The following is a 17,723-nucleotide window of genomic DNA, read 5'->3' on the forward strand; positions in this document are numbered from 1 at the left end:
AGTGACCGGGAAGGATAATGTGTTTTTTTCCTCTCTGAACTCACAGAAGCGTTTCCCAAACGATGTTTGCATTGCGATGATTGCAGAATGTAAATACTCCGAAATTATCATGTCGTGACCTTGTTTGAACTCTCTCAAATTGGGGAAGTGAGACAAAGTGCCTTTCTGTAAATCTCTGGCAAGCACTGTCAACTTGCGCTCGAATGCCAAAACATCCTCCAACATGTGCAGGGCTGTGCGTCCTTTCCCCTGAAGAGCTGTGTTCAGCGTGTTCAGGTGCGCTGTCATGTCTACCATGAAGTGTAGCTTTTCCAGCCACTCTGGCTGTTCCAGCTCAGGAAAGGTGAGCCCTTTGCTGCCCAGGAAAGTTTTCACTTCTTCCAGACACGCGACAAAGCGTTTCAGCACCTCCCCTTTGGACAGCCACCGGACTTTGTTGTGCAGCAGGAGATCAGAATATGCGCTTTCCATCTCGTCCAGTAACAAACGGAATTGACGGTGATTTAAACTTTTTGCCATTATTTTATTGACAATCTGAATGACAACATCCATTACTTCTGTGCATTCCGGAGGAAATGTTTGAGCGCACAGTGCCTCTTGGTGCAAGATGCAGTGAAAAGTCAGCAGCTTTCTGTCCAGCGACTTCTGCAGTAAAGCCACAAATCCCTTGTGCGTTCCCATCATATTCGGAGCCCCATCAGTAGCTACTGACACCAGATGGGTGGTCTTTATTCCTTTGGCTCTTAAACAATTCAAGACAGCCTCACAGATGTCCTCCCCCCGTGTTTGGTCTTTTAGAGGTATCAACTCAATCAGTTCTTCCTGTGGCCCGGCAGAGTTTACATACCGGCAGAACAACGCTATTTGTTCAATATCACCTTTGTCTTTAGACTCATCACAGGCAATCGAGTAGGCCACAGCTGAATTGATGTCTTTAATTTGCTGTCTTGTGATGTCTTCTGCCATTTTTATGGTTCTGTCTTTGACAGTCTTTGCAGAGAGGGGCATATCCCTGATTTTCTGCACAATTTCACTCTTGTTTTTAAAGTCCGTGAATAGATGTTCTGAAATCTTAATGAAAGATTCTTTTATATATTCACCATCTGTAAACTGCTTCCCGTGCCTGACTATTTCCTGAGCGGCAATATAACTGGCGTATGTCGTTGATTTTCCAGACTTCATCCATTTCTGGAAATGATTTTTGCTCAGATCAACCTTCCGCATCAGTTCCGAAACGGCTTTTTTTCTCTCATCTCCATCCGGATATTTTTGAGCAAAGGCTGCGTGTTTACTCTGGAAATGCCTTGCGACATTTGACTTTTTGTTGTTTGCTAGTTTCTCATTGCATATTAAGCATACCGGTAAACCAGTCTCGTCAACAGTGAAAGCAAATGAATCTGTCCACGTATCATTAAACGTTCTGTTTTCTTCAGTCACTTTTCTTTTTTTAGAATTCTCCATAGTTGGCTTACCTTGGATCGAAAAATTAAAGAAATCGCGCACTGGCGGGTGTCAGGTATTGGCAGTGGTGACGTATATTAATAGCGATAAAAACACGTTGTAGCGGTGTGCTCACGCAGTCAGTAAACTGCAGTCGAATAACTTTATTCGAACTAAACAGCCTTGCTTTTAAGCCTCCCTCAACCCAGCCCCCATGGACGCAGATGCTGCAAAAGACGCGTACTCACAAACCCCCGTAGGCTATCTCCCTTAGCCGGAATGCTGGCTAATTGTGAGCCGTTTCGGATGTGCCAGGAAATGTGTCGCCACACTTAGATTGTACAAGATCACCATAATCTTCAAATTTAGAATTACATTTCAAAAGCTAACAAACTAACATAAAATACATTTTAATTAAATACTGACCAATTATTTGCCAAAGCCACAGGGAGCCGCAGCACAGAGGTGAAAGAGCCACAAATGGCTCGGGAGCCGCAGGTTGCCGACCCCCGACCTAGACCATAAGAATGTTTCGTATCAAAAAAGCTTACTTAACATAGTTTCCCTTTGTCATGTATGCAGATGTAGTATATTCAGTTGATTGTAGACTTGGTGGTGACATGATTTGTGGCTGCCTGTAAGCCAATCTCAAGGTTGTATAATTTATACATTCTTTGATAATAAATGTACTTTGACTTCAGCATGGTCTTGGGCTGCTGTTTGTTTAGACAATCAATTTGCCACTGAGAAAGTAAATTCAATAGCTTTGCAGAGGAAAATAAATTAGGACATTTTGACAAGAGTCTAATTGCTGTGGTGCTGATGCTCTGTTTGTAAACTGGCTCTGTTGATCCTTCACAAAGAAAAATTAACTGGTAATTTGTTTCAGCATTTTTGAGATGAGAGAGAACATCAAAAGCCTTTAAACTGAAGTACAGTAGCATTAATTAATCTTAAATATCTACAGGCTTAATCTGCTATTGCCAGGACCAGACAAAAGGGCGTAGGTTTCTCTAAGGGTTAGCACATTGTGGCACAACTGGAGACTTTCCTATCACCTGCTAGCTTCTATCCTCCCTCTCCCCCCACCTTTTTATTCTGGCTCCTGCCCCCTCCTTTCCCGTCCTGATGAAGGATCTTGGTCCACAATGGGAACTGTTTATTTCCCTCCATAGATGCTGTCTGATCTACTGATTTTTGCCAGTACTTTATGCGTGTAAAACAACTGGAGATGGGTCTTTTGGCAAGGAGTTATTTCCAGGCTGAATTTGCAAAACTGGAACTCTGTTCACATGATTTATCAGTGTAAATCTATGCAAGAGTGATTTCCAGATAGGCTGTCTGGATTTTGGTTTGATAAGCTTCATTGAAGAAAACATGATCATGAATGATCATATGCTGGACATTGAGCAATCTTGAGGCAATATTCCCAGTTTATAATTTTCAGGATATTCTTCAGATATTACTGAAATTAATATCATTACTCCAATAATTTTTAAATTCCACATTTGACAAACATAAATTGATGTCTTGAAAGATTTCATTTGCCATTCAATTGTTTAATGAGTATCTCACGGCTGTTTCCTCAAGAACAGGAAATATAATTGATCTCAGAAAATGCATAAGTTCAATGGCCTTGGGAAATCTGAAGTCTGGGTTGATGAAAGCTGCAGCATTTTGCACATAGCTGTAACTAAAATAAGTGAGTAGCCTAATGTGGTGAAATTGTGTCTAGGACATTGGAATGCAAGACAGTGTCATTACCTGTTGCTGAATCCAAGACAGTTAAAAGTTTCACCATTCATACTTTTTGATGAAATGATCAACAAGCATTTCTTTGCCTTTGCATGTCTCCTTATTTCTCTGCCACCAAACTCAAGTCAGAATATACTCTGTGTACTATCACCCTCTGCCTTTTGTGGGCAAGACAATTGTGAATGCACACTGCCAAGTTTCCCTGGCACCCATGTCTCCTGATTTTCTGAATGAGACTATCATATGGTATCTTGTCAGATGCTATACTAAAATCCATGATCAAAATCCTTATCCATCTCAGTGTTTTTCAGAAGTTCCAGCACATACTCCTTCTTAATGTCAACATGTTTCAGCATATCAGCTTGTCCTACTCTGACAACACATTTGTCAAAGTCCCTCTTACTGGTGAATGGTGAAACAAAGTATTTATCAAGGACCTCCCCTGCCTCCTCCAGGCTTATTTCCTCTTTTATCCCTGATTGGTTCTACCCTTACTCTAGTTATCCTCCTGATCTTCGCATATATGTAGAATACTTTGCAGTTTTCCTTAATTCTATTTGCCAAGGCCTTCTCATGTCCCCTTCTATTTTCCTATGTCTATTCTACCTAGTTTCTTCCTAGCTACCTTGTAACTCTTAAGAACTCTGTCAGATATTTGCTTTTTAAACCTCTTTGGTCCTCTTAACAAGATATTTCACAGGCACTAGATCAGCTGCAGAATTGTATTTTTAATTCTTCACAGGAGTAGGAACTAAGTATGTTTCGTTGTGTAACTGGTAGTCTATTTATTAATTTATTTTATGTAAAAGAAACCAGTTTTTTAAAGTTCATCCTTATCTCACTATAGTGCTTTTAACCCACCCTTCTAAACCAGTGGAAGTTGCAGAAAACATCAATAAGACTACACATACAAGTATGTACAAACAAGCTGGATGAACTCAGCAGGTCAGGCAGCATCCGTTGAAATGAGCAGTCAACGTTTCAGGCTGAGACCCTTCGTCAGGACCAAAGAAGGAGGGGGCAGGGGCACTCTACAGAAGGTGGGGGGGAGGGTGGAAGGTGCCAGATGAAAAACCAATCAGAGGAAAGATCAAAGGGTGGGGGAGGGGAAGCAGGGAGGGAATAGGCAGGAGAGGTGAAGAAGGAATCTAAGGGGAAAGCACTATGGGTAGTAGAAGAAGGGAGAATCATGAGAGAGGTGATAGGCAGCTGGAAGAGGAGGCAGAGTAAAAGTGGGATGGGGAAGGATGCCCCTCCTTCTTCAGTCCTGACGAAGGGTCTCGGCCCAAAATATGGACTGTTTGTTTCAACAGATGCTGCCCGACCTGCTGAGTTCAACCAGCTTGTTTGTATGTGTTGATTTGACTACAGCATCTGCAGTGTACTTTTTGTTTAAATACAAGTATTCACAGCAGGGTTCTATGTTATAATTGCCTGGCATTATAATTTAGATGGCTTTTGGATAGGAACTTTGTTTTTGGATTGCAGTGATGCATGATGACTTTTGAGACTGATTTAAAAACCTTTGTTATCTAAGGTGGTATACTATAATTATCTGCTTAGCCAAAATATTTTGTGTTGACTAAAACACTGTTGAAATACATTTAGGTACTATTATTATATATGAAAATGTGAAGATGACACTCAAGTACAGTGAAAGATCAAAATTTGTTTTTGCATCATTGGAGAGTGGAATATTGGGTAGGGCATGAAAAACGTTTCCTGTCTTTTGAAAATTTTCATGTTTGATTGGCACTTCCAAACATATAACACAAAATTTCCATGGTTGAATATGCCTATAGAATTCCAGACGCTGATTCAAATCAAAGTTCAAAGTACAGAGTAACATTTATTATCAGTGTATATGCATGTCACCACAAACAACCCTGAGTTTCTTTTTTTGTGGACATACCTAGCAAACAGTAACTGCAAACAGGATCAATGGACAACAAACTGTGATAATGCGGGTGTAAATAAATAGCAATAAATAATGAGCATGAAATTATAAGTTGAAAGAGTCCTTAAATAGGTGTAGTTATCCTTTTTTGTTCAAGAGCTTGATGATTGAAGGGTCGTAACTTCAATGGTGGTGTGAGTTCTGATGGCAGCAACTTGAAAAGAGCATGGCCTGGGTGGTGAGGATCTTTGATGATGGATGCTGTTTTCCAGTGGCAATGTTTCATGTAGATATGCTCAAGGTTGGAAGGATTTTACCCATGATGTACTGGGTCAAGTCCACTACGTTTTGTAGGATTTTCCACTCAAGTGCAGGTGACAACATAGACAGTCAGTACACTTTCCACCACATAAACATAGGTTTGCCAAGGTGTTTGAAGACATGTCATATCTCCACAGACTCCTAAGGAAGTAGAAATGCTGTTGTGCTTTCTTTGCAATTATATTTATATGATGGGCCCATGATAGGTCTTCTGAGATAGTGACACCCAGGAATTTACAGTTACTGACCCTCTCCACCTCGGATCCTCTGATGATTACTGCCACATGGACCTTTGGTTTCTCTCTTCTGAAGTCTATAATCAGTTTCTTGATCTTACTGACTTTGAATGAGAGTTTGTTATTACATCACTAAGCCAGAGTTTTTATCACCCTCCTGTATGCTGGTTCATCACCACTTTTGATACAGTCCCCAACAGTGGTGTCATTAGCAAACTTGTATATGGTGTTGGAGCTGTGCTTAGGCACACAGTCATAGGGATAAAGCGAGTAAAGCAGGGGGCTAAGTACACATCCCTGTGATGCTCCTGTGCTGATGGAGATTGTGGAGGAGATGTTTTTACCAGTCTGGACTGACTGGGGTTTACAAGTAAGGAAATCCAGGATCCAATTGCACAAGGGGGTATTGAGTCCCAGATCTTGGAGTTTACTGATTAGTTTTGAGAGGATGAGCTGCTGAAATTTGTTCATTTGACATCCAGAATTTGGAAATCAATCAAGATTCCTACTGTGTGGATTTAATAACAATGGATTGCACACTAAGTCCCTGGACTCAGGATGCAACTCACAACTTGCTGACTCAATTTGAAATGTTGCCAAATGAACTTAGCACTTCAGAAGATCACAAGGAATCTTCCACTTAGTCTAATGATATTTGAAATACTTTATTTAATATTCCTTAGTATGATTACAGTACTTCCATGTTTAGCATCCTGACTCTTGATTGCTCTATTTTGTATTGTTTTTACAGGCAATAGTAAATGAGTTTGTGACTGATATAGCTGACAATTTTAAGGAGATTTCTCAAATTTATCGGCTGGACATTAACATTGCAAATTTGCGGTTTGTTCACCATCCACTATTCAGCAGAGAACATGTCTTGGCTGCAAAGCTAATACAGCTTCATGACAATTACCAAGAGAGACAAAGAAAAAATATTAGCCAACTCTTGTTTGAAAAAGTAAGTGGTGATATTATGATACTATTTATGAGTTACTTAATATACATTCAGTGACCATTTTATTTGGTAAAAGACTGGTCCGCTGCTGCTGTAGTCCATCCACCAAGGTTCACCATGTTGAGCACTCATAGATGCTCTTCTGCACACTGCTGTTGTAATGTGTGGCTACTTGATTTCCTGTCACCTTCCTGTCATCTTGAACCAGTCTGACCATTCTCTGATTCTCTCATAAACAGGGCATTTTCACCCACAGAACTGCCACTCACTGGATATTTTTTGTTTCTCACAGCATTCTCTGTGAATTCTTTAGACTGTTGTGCATGAAAATCCCAGGAGCTCAGCATTATCTGAGATACTCACACCATCCTGTCTGGCACCAACAATCATTCCATGGTCAACATCACTTAGATCACATTTCTTTACCATTCTGCTGTTTGGTCTGAACAACAACTGAACCTCTTGACCCTGTCTGCATGCTTTCATGCATTGTGCTGCTTCCACATGATTGACTGATTAGTTATTTGCATTAATGAACAGGAGTACCTAATAAAGTAGCCACCGAGTATATCTTCTATTAACTCCAACATTGAAAACAACTGAGAAAGACTGGTCATAATTACTGAGGTTTTAGAAGTAATCATAATTCCATTAGTAAATGACATTCCAACATACAAAACTAAGTTGCTTCATTTGATATTGTGATATTAACTGTGTAAAGGCTACACTTTCATAGCATTTTTAACTACAGTTATGATTAGTAAAGCTTACTCAGGATATATTTTGCAGACTGGATGTATATAAAGGTGTTATTGAACAGCGGTTGGAAAGCACCTGTTGTAATAGTGATATTACTCCATATCTATGGTATTCACCAATGAGAGGGAACTTGATGACGGTGAGGACAATATGAGTGAGGTTGAAGTTCTGGAGCATGTTGATATTAAGGGAGAGGAGATGTTGGAGTTGTTAAAATCCATTAGGACGGATAAGTCCCCGGGGCTTGATGGAATATTCCCCAGGCTGATCCATAAGGTGAGGGAAGAGGTTGCTGAGCCTCTGGCTAGGATCTTTCTGTCCTTGTTATTCACAGGAATGGTACCGGAGGATTGGAGGGAGGCGAATGTAGTCCCCTTGTTTAAAAAAGGTAGTGGGGATAGTCCGGGTAATTATAGACCAGTGAGCATTACTTCTGTGGTGGGAAAGCTGTTGGAAAAGATTCTTAGAGATAGGGTCTATAGGCATTTAGAGAATCATGGTCTGATCAGGGACAGTCAGCATGGCTTTGTGAAGGGCAGATCGTGTCTAACAAGCCTGTTAGAGTTCTTTGAGAAGGTAACCAGGCATTTAGATGAGGGTAGTGCAGTGGATGAGATCTAAATGGATTTTAGTAAGACATTTGATAAGGTTCAAAAAGGTAGGCTTATTCAGAGAGTCAGAAAGCATGGGATCCAGGGAAGTTTGGCGAGTTGGCTTCAGAATTGGCTTGCCTGCAGAAAGCAGAGGGTCGTGGTGGAGGGAGTACATTCGGATTGGAGGGTTGTGACTAGTGGTGTCTCACAAGGATCGGTTTTAGGACTTTTCATGATTTTTATTAATGACCTGGATGAGGGGTTAGAAGGCTGGGTTGGCAAGTTTTCAGATGACAAAAAGGTTGGTGGTGTTGTGGATAGTGTTGAGGGTTGTCGAAGATTGCAGAGAGACATTGATAGGATGCAGAAGTGGGCTGAGAAGTGGCAGATGGAGTTCAACCCAGAGAAGTGTGAGGTGGTACTCTTTGGAAGGACAAACAAAGTTAATGGCAGGATACTTGGTAGTGAGAAGGAGCAGAGGGATCTGGTACATATCCACAGATCCCTGAAAGTTGCCTCACAGGGAGATCGGATAGTTAAGAAAGCTTATGGGGTGTTAGCTTTCATAAGTTGAGGGTTAGAGTTTAAGAGATGCGATGTAATGATGCAGCTCTATAAAACTCTGGTTAGGACACACTTGGAGTACTGTGTCCAGTTCTGGTCACCTCACTATAGGAAGGATCTGGAAGCATTGAAAAGGGTACAGCGGAGATTTACCAGGATGCTGCCTGGTTTAGAGGGTATGCATTATGATCAGAGATTAGGGGAGCTAGGGCTTTACTCTTTGGAGAGAAGGAGGATGAGAGGAGACATGATAGAGGCATACAAGATATTAAGAGGAATAGATAGAGTGGACAGCCAGCACCTCTTCCCCAGGGCACCACTGCTCAATACAAGAGGACATGGCTTTAGGGTAAGGGGTGGGAAGTTCAAGCGGAATATTAGAGGAAATTTTTTTACTCAGAGAGTGGTTGGTGTGTGGAATGCACTGCCTGAGTCTGTGATGGGGGCAGCTACGCTAGTGAAATTTAAGAGACTACTGGACAGGTATATGGAGGAATTTAAGGTGGGGGGATATATGGGAGGCAGGGTTTACGGGTTGGCATAACATTGTGGGCCAAAGGGCCTGTATTGTGCTGTACTATTCTATGTTCTATTACTTAAATTATTATGCCATCAATGTAAAGTCAAAATGCGTCCTTCTAAGTTTGAAGTGAACCAATCATAGCACTGATGGAGAAGTCAAAGGATGGAAAGGTCCCCACTTCATGAAGAAATACCTTCTAATATGTAGGCCTTGTCCAGATGTTTAACAGAGACAACAAATAAATATTAGGGTTGATCTAAAGAAAAAAGTAGGAAATTTGTAGGTTGGAAATAATGGACAGAAATTGTTCAGATTATGGAATTCTTAATGTCTAATTGAACAAGAATACCTCATTATCTCTTTGGTTCTTGAATGCATGTGAGCATACAGGATTCACACTTTACCTCAGCTTGATTGTTGAGCCAGATGGGTCACCAGATTATTCCTTAGACATGTTCATCCTCACCCATCATTTAGTTTCAATGTACTTTCTTATTTCCGGGTTTCTTGATCATGTTCTGCCACTGCAGTTCTTAAGAAAAGCATTTGAAAGTGCAGTGAACTCACAGGCATGCCAGTGCCTGTTATGATGCACTTGCTGATAGTCCTCCTCAAAAGCATGATTTTTAATTTTTGCAAACAGTGTTTCCTCAGTAAACATTTACATTAAGAAATGAAGATTGGCTCCTGTTTATGACAAGTAAATGAACAAAGAATATCATTTGAAAGTTTAACTTAGTAGAACACAACACGTTGATACTTAGAAGCTCATGGCTGTTGTGTATAAAAAGCTGAGAAAAAAATAGCTCCTGGCCCTGGATAGTGAATATCCATCACAGACAGGCTGGACTTGTTTGCCTTGAAGTGAAGGATGCTAAGGTTTGACCTGATAGACACTTATACAGTGGTAAGAAATGGAAATAGGTAGATAATCAGAATCTTTTTCTTGTTGTTGTGGTATCAAAATTATGAGGGCATAGATTTAAAGTAGGAGGAAGGAGTTTTTAAGAAGGATTTAAGGAAAAGTTTTTTTTACACATAGTAGTTGATGTCTGGAATGTGTTTCCAAAGAAGGTTGTGGAACTAAATACAATCATTGTATTTAAGAGGTGTGTAGACGAGGAAAAGATGGGTACAAGTCTAATGTGGCAAATGGGATAAGTGTAGAAGGGCAAAATGATGGGCCAAAGGATCTGTTTCTGTGTTGTTTAGTTCTATGGATATTAGCATCCCGGGGATTTAGGTCTAAATGTCTTTAATATGCCTGTTACAAATAGGGTGTCTAGTGTCATTAAAAACGCTGTAATTCTAGTCCAAATTTTTGCCTGGCATAACATGCTATGTTAATTTTCATTGGTTGCTTCTAAATCTTAACTTACATGCACGTTTTTCTTTTCAAATTAATATCTATTTGAAATCATTTTAAAGTTTTCCTACAAATTTACACCTTTCCATTAAGTTTACCCTTCAATAAAGCATTGATATAAATTTCTCTATATTGTACTGCAGTTTTCTATGCATCTCCCAAGAGTTTGACGTGTGTTTTTTCTTTTTTGCTGCTAGAATTTTGTGCTATTCAAAAGTGTTCAAGTCACCTATACAAATTATGACAAATGCTCACCTATCAATTAATCTTAGGAATTAATAAGGCTCCAATTCAAAGTTTTCCAAATAACTCTCAGCCTGTTTGCTGTTCACTAAATAACATTCTCATTGTTCTGCTACATTCACTCTCATGGTATGAATATAATTTTTTTTCCAGGAGCCTATAACACAACAACTTATTGACTGGAGTATGCAAATTGTTAATGATGTATCTATTACTGCATCAAAACCATATTTTCCTTTTCTATAGCTTCATATTTGAATCTCTTCAATTGGAACTCTGTACCTACCACTGATCTCAATAAACTTGAAATCTTGTGTGACTATGCGGTGGTGCATTGTTGCTTCTCATCGTTCTCAATTTTTACTTTAACTTTGTTGACTAAATTATTTTGCTTCAATTACTTGCTGTTGCCTATCTATGTGCACTGCACTAATTTTCTTTTACCAATGGATTGTAAATCAAAATCTCCTGCAATTATCATCAGTCATTAGGCTCTAAAATGAGTCAACTTGTAGCTGGGGAAGTGATGACCCCCTCCTGTTAGACTGTTTGTAGTAAATTATTTTTTATTCTTTCTACTTCTCTTCTAATATTTATATCTGTGCACTTGTAATGCTACTGTGACACGGTAATTTCCCTTGGGATCAATAAAGTATCTATTTATCTACCAATGACTGATTTTTATTCAGAATCTTAAAGAATGTAAAGGATCTGTCCTTTGATCTTTATTTCTCATATACTCTATGTTCCACAGTAAAACAGAAGTAAAAACACATTGGGGTTTAATAGTTACACCGTTAACATAAAATATATCATCATGATAATCATCATCTCTTTCAACATTCCCATCTTAGTTGTCAGGCTTTCAGATATTGAGCCAAACGATATCTAAGTTAAGCTTTGAGAAATGATGCAAAGTGTGCAGAGATATGAAAGGCTGAGATTTTCTAAAATATTCGCAGGAGGACATGAGAAAAGGTTAATGGATGTTGCCCACACAAAGTGCTGGAGGAACTCTGCAAGTCAGGCAGTATCTCTGGAGGGGAATAGGCAGTCCATATTTGAAGAATTTCTTGTGTTAATAGGCATAACGTTAACCTAGCTTGCATAGCAGGAAACAAATCATGTTAAATCAGTCACCAGTTAATATGATTTAATTAACTTCAGCATACTATGTACAATTGGACTGATGTATTGAAACATCATGCTTACCAAGATAATGTGGTGAAGTAACCCTTAACAGAAAATAAAATTGTGTAGAATGCAAAGTGGTGAATGATTTTATCTAATCAGTCTCTTGCTTGAATGGCTAGATAAAATTACATCTCATATTTGAAGAATAAATGTTTTTCATTTAGGATTTTGTATTATAACTTGCCATATAATAAGTTATAATACAAAATCCTACAAAGTACTACTCACTTTGATTTGAAGGATAGATGTTATGCTTATGATACCACCTTTTTTATGAAAACAAAATAAATAGAACAAATTATATTTACCTCTGTCAGCTATTTGCCGTCCCAAGTCTACTCTGCCTCTGCATTGAAAAGTGGGGAACTGTAATGAGTTGGAATTTAAATTAATTTTAGAATGAGAAAATGTTTTGTGAAACTACATAATTAATTAATTTTGAGCTACTGTATATACAATTTACATACCCATCTGCTTCTCCGTAGCTTCAAACATTTCATAATGTATTAATAAACTTGGAAGAAAGTTCTATAAATCTCAGTAGAATTGAAAATATAAAGAAAGAAATAAGGTAGGTACCTAGATGACTTGTGTTCTTTTCCTTAAGAATATTTAATTTCACTGTTGACTTCTCCTTCCAAAATCCATCATTAACTGCAAGTGTGTTTATTAATATTCTGGAACATAATCAAATAAACATTTAGCTTTTGAAACTAAGCAGAAAATTTAATTTCTTGAGGGTCTCTTCTGTTCCTGGTCCTTCTCTGTATTCAAGATTGTTTATTGTCATTCTTCTGTACACAAGTGTAAAGGAGAATGAAATAATTGTTATTCAGAATCCGATGCAGCATATAAAAACACAATAAGCATAAAGATCACAATAAAAATACAAGAAATATAATCTGATTTTATATTGACATTGTATATACATAAAGTGATGTTTGGTACAGCAGTATCTGTACATAAAGTGATTCTGACAGAAAATCAAGTCAAGACAAGTCACTTTTTATTGTCATTTTGACCATAACTGCTGGTACAGTACACAGTAAAAATGAGACAACATTTTTCAGGACCACGGTGCTGCATGAAATAGTACAAAAACTACACTGAACTATATAAAAACAACACAGACAAAAAAAACTACACTAGACTACAGACTACACAGGACTGTATAAAGTACACAAAACAGTGCAGGCATTCCAATAAATAATAAACAAGACAATAGGCACAGTAGAGAGTAGTAAGTTGGTGTCAGTCCAGGCTCTGGGTATTGAGGAGTCTGATGGCTTGGGGGAAGAAACTGTTACATAGTCTGGTCATGAGAGCTCGAATGCTTCAGTGCCTTTTCCCAGATGGCAGGATGGAGAAGAGTTTGTATGAGTAAAATGATAAAGTAGTGATGGTGGGGTAGGTTAGTGCTGGCCTTTTACAGGTACTTTTCTGTATATATGTCCTTGACAGCAACTAGGCTGGTGCTGGTGATATGTTGAGCAGTTTTATTTACTCTTGGTAGAGCTCTTTTGTCCACCACAGTGTAATTACTGTACCATGCAGTGATGCAGTATATTAGGATGGTCTGAACTGGTACCATCTGGTATATTAATTTTTCCATTTCCTGTGCTTCACATATTGATGAGTCTTAACTACATATCTCAGAATTTTTGACCATTTCTTACTTTAGCTGAAATGGGAAAGTTTACGGAAGCCATGACTAAAAATTTCACAAAGCTTTACAGTACCAGCGATCTGGGTTCATTTCTTGCTGCTGTTTGTAAGGAGTTTGTATGTTCTCTTCGTGATCATGTGGGTTTCCTCTGGGTGCTCTGGTTTCCTCCCACAGTCCAAAGACATACTGGTTGGTAGGTTAATTGGTCTTTGTAAATTGTCCCGTGATTAGCCTAGGGTTAAATTAGAGTTTGCAAGGCAGCATAGCTTGAAGGGCCGGAAGAGGCTATTCCATGCTGCATTTCAACAAATAAATAAAAAATGTAGTAAAAATTAGTGAGAAGTTAGAGGATTGTGAAGCTTTTAAAAACAATGGCTTACCTATGGTCTTAACTCTCGATTCTTCTAATATCCAAAAATCTGTTTGTTTTAATACTTTAATGAAATTGGTATTTCATTACAGCCCAAGGAGTTAGAGATTTCTAAAGAATTGCCACCTTTTACATTTTGAAATTGCTTATCAACAATATTAAAATAGATAATCTGTTCATTGTCACAATGTTGTTTTTTGGGTGGGCACTTGTGTAGATTGGCTGCCACGTTTCCTGTTACAATAGGATCTACATTTGAAAAGTACTTTTCTAACCGAAGAGCATTTTGACATGTTCAGAAAATGATTTACAATTCTTTACAGATATTTCTTCTTTTTTTCTTGTAAAATCTTATTTTTCTATTTGGGACTATCTTCAGTGATACACGTTATTCAATTCACCCCTCCTTTTCGAATTTTCATTTGAAGGACTGAGTTATTTTGCAGCTTGGCTGATTTATCTGGATGAGATACAAGAACAAATCTGGTTGAATTGTCCAGCATCTCCAAACCAACTACTATTTGTTTGTTCCTAACTTATGCCTGTTTAAGAAATGAAGACATTTAGACAATGTGATTTTCATTATTGTAGTTTTAATTCATCTGCTTGGATAAGAAAGAAAATAGTTAACCAATATAGAAAAGTCATAAAAAAGAAAGACAACTAAGAATGGACTAATAAATAAATGAGTAGAACAAACAGGAGCTCGCAATACTTCAGGAATTTATGAGTCATAGGTTGGGCACTTATACTGTATGAGCTATTCATACCCTTTATGTATTTTAGAGAAACAAAAAGGCTTTTGAATGTGGAAAAGGAAAAAGACATTACCCTTCTTACAAACATTTTGACTGTTTGGAAACAAATAAAATCCTTAAGAATATTTAAAAAGTGCATCTGTACACCAATAAAGCTCCAAGTCAAAAAGTAAGCTAATTTTGATATGTTTATATTAATTTATGTCTTTACATTTTTCCCATTATGAATAAATAAATTATTAATTGAAAGGGTGCTGAATTTACTACATGCAATTATTTTAAAGAAACCAGTTTACACTAATTATTGTATTAAATTATTTTGCTTTAATTTATTGGGCTAAAATCAAACAATAAAAAGCAATATAGCATTCTTGTTTTCCTTGTTCTAAATGTAAATTTTTAGTTTCTTGTCAGGCTAATAAGTATTTACAAAACTTATCCTCGGAAGCAATTTTGTTTCAGCCTCCTATTGTTGACAGAATTACAGTTGTTTTCTCTTCTGTCCGGTTTTTCCCACCGCCTTATCAAAGCTCCTCTCTTGGGATATTTTGAATGTTACTTGTTCCTATCCTACTCTGAAGCTCTCCCTCACTTATTTGCTGCTGCTGTTCTCAACCGTAACATCCCATTAACTTTGTTTCTGAAATGTTCGCCCTTCAACTTCATGTATCCGTTTGTTCACTATCTTCTTTTACTATCTCAATTTCTGAGAATGTCAAGCAAACAGTACGTACCGTATGTGAAATACTTCAACTTCTTTTCAGTGCTCTATTCCATTTTTACCTTCTACCTTGCATCTATATCGAAAATGCCATCTTCCACACCAACACTTCTGATGTATCTTCCATTTCTTCATATAAGAATTCCCCTAAATTGTTGCTGGCAGGACTCTTCTTTGTGCCAGTTCTATTTCCAGCACTACTGCTATCAATGTTCCCATCCCACACAGAGTCAAACCACTACACTCCATCAGGTTTCACATTGATATAGTCACCCCAAGAACACAAAATTAGAGGAACAACACCTGATATCCAGCCTTTGTTGTTTACAAACCAAGGTATGAAGAATCAGCTTCCCATTTTACATCATCCTATTTAGTTCCCCTCTCCCATCTGGTTCCATCTGCCTATAATTCTACCTACACGTTTTGCCTGGTGGTTCTCCTATACTCCACTCCTTTTCCTAAATGGTTCCATCTGACCATCATTTCTTCACTTCTCTCCTTCCTTACTTTTCAGATTCCAGCATTGCAACACCTTATATCACCACTTATTACTTTTCAGCCCCTCTCTCTGTTCTACCCTCCCCTAACCCACTCCCAACCTTTCTCCATCTGCTACTTAATTTTCTTCACTGCTTGTTTGTTTCTTCTTATTATCTACCGGTTTTTGTCTCCCAACTTTACCCCTCACCCACCTGATATGATCTGCCCATCATCCCCCTGATTACCTGGTTCTACCTTTCACCTGCTAGCCCCTTCTCTCTCAGCTCTTTATACTGGCTAATTCCCCTCTATATCTCTCAGTCCTGATGTAGGATATCATCCCAAAAAGTCCACCATCCTTTTGACACCACAGATGCTGCTTGACCCTTTGAGTTCTTCCAGCTGTTTGTTATTTTAGTTCTAGAACACTACATTAGCATTGTCTTGTACTTTCACATCAAGAATTATGCCATCTCCAAACTAAGCCTACAGAGCCATTTAAAATGTTGACATTAATTATATTAATACCTGTAGTTGAACCAAAATATGCAAATATTTGCACTGTAGAACACTAACTGAAAGAAATAGTATTTTTAGAACTATTTTTGTTACTGTGCATGATTTATGCAAATTAATATATAATGCTTTGTAATACAAGAACAGTCAAGATTTAAAAATCATGTACATATCAAAAATGGATTAAAATCACTTCACTACAGTAAAGAATCCGAATGTAAAAAATTACATCTGCTGCTATTCAGCACAAAACCATGACCCATATCAGCATCTTGCAGCTGTTCATTCTTGTCCACTTTTCAGCCAGGTTCCTACTAATGTAAGCAACACACACAAAATGCAGGCCAGGCAGCTATGGAAAAGAGTAAACAGTCAACGTTTTGGGTTGAGACCCTTCATTAGGACTGGGAAAAAAGGTGAAAGTCAGAGTAAGAAGGTAGGGAAAGGGGGAAGAAGAAGTACAAATTGGTTGGTGATAGGTGAAACTGGGAGAGGGGGAGGGATGAAGTAAAGAGATGGAAAGTTGATTGGTGAAAGAGGTACAGGGCTGGAGAAGGGATAATCTGATAGGAGATGACAGAAGGCCACGAAAGAAAAGGAAGGAGGAGGAGCACCAGAAGGAAGTGGTGGGCAGATAAGGAGATAAGGTAAGAGAGGGAAATGGAAACGGGGAATGGTGAAGGGGGGGGGCAATTTCCATGAGTTTGAGAAATTGATGTTTAATGCCACTAGGTTGGAGGCTACCCTGATGGAATATAAAGTGTTGTTCCTACCATCTGAGTGTGGCCTCATCATAGCAGTAGCAGAGTCCATGGGCTGTCATGTTGGAATGGGAATGGGAAGCAGAATTGAAATGGATGGCCACCAGGAGATCCCGCTTTTTTTGCTGCCATCCTGTTAATATAATTAAGTTTAAATCATCCTGTAAAAGAATTGCCAGAGTCCCTCCAGGTCATTCTTCCCATATTAAAGGTTTTAATGTATAAGTTTCTCACTCTGAATATAGCAGCAATTAATTCATAATTTTCTTAATGCTTTTAATAAAACTTTATTTTTTATTCATTTTGATAGCCTGCTAAAAGCTTATCAGTCCCAGCTTACCTAATTTTATTGCTCTATTCCTGTTTTATATTTGACTATTAGTCTCATTCATCTTTTCCTTTTAACCACACTTAAGTGTAAAGATGACTATGTAATCCCTTTGTTGACAGCTTTAATCCACATCTTCCTGCCCACCTTTACAAAATATGTTCAATCTGCCCCTGGCTTACAGAAAAAGTCAACGAACTTCTTTTCCAACATCAAGTATTTAGCTATATCATCATTTTCCTAATCCTCCAAAAATTGTCTTTTATTCTTT

The 17,723-nt window shown here is 38.2% G+C and overlaps 1 protein-coding gene across 1 annotated transcript in view; it reads left to right on the forward strand.

The window, feature by feature from the left end:
• The window catches only part of LOC132379705 (protein CC2D2B-like), a 144,834-nt gene that overhangs the window by 48,478 nt on the left and 78,633 nt on the right, over positions 1-17,723 (forward strand). The window contains exons 12-13 of the mRNA XM_059947995.1: positions 6,401-6,610; positions 12,335-12,420. Of these exons, the coding sequence (XP_059803978.1) occupies positions 6,401-6,610; positions 12,335-12,420 (296 nt within the window). The remainder of the gene's footprint in view (positions 1-6,400; positions 6,611-12,334; positions 12,421-17,723) is intronic.

This window comes from Hypanus sabinus, chromosome 22, assembly GCF_030144855.1.
Source record: "Hypanus sabinus isolate sHypSab1 chromosome 22, sHypSab1.hap1, whole genome shotgun sequence".
Classification (NCBI taxonomy): domain Eukaryota; kingdom Metazoa; phylum Chordata; class Chondrichthyes; order Myliobatiformes; family Dasyatidae; genus Hypanus; species Hypanus sabinus.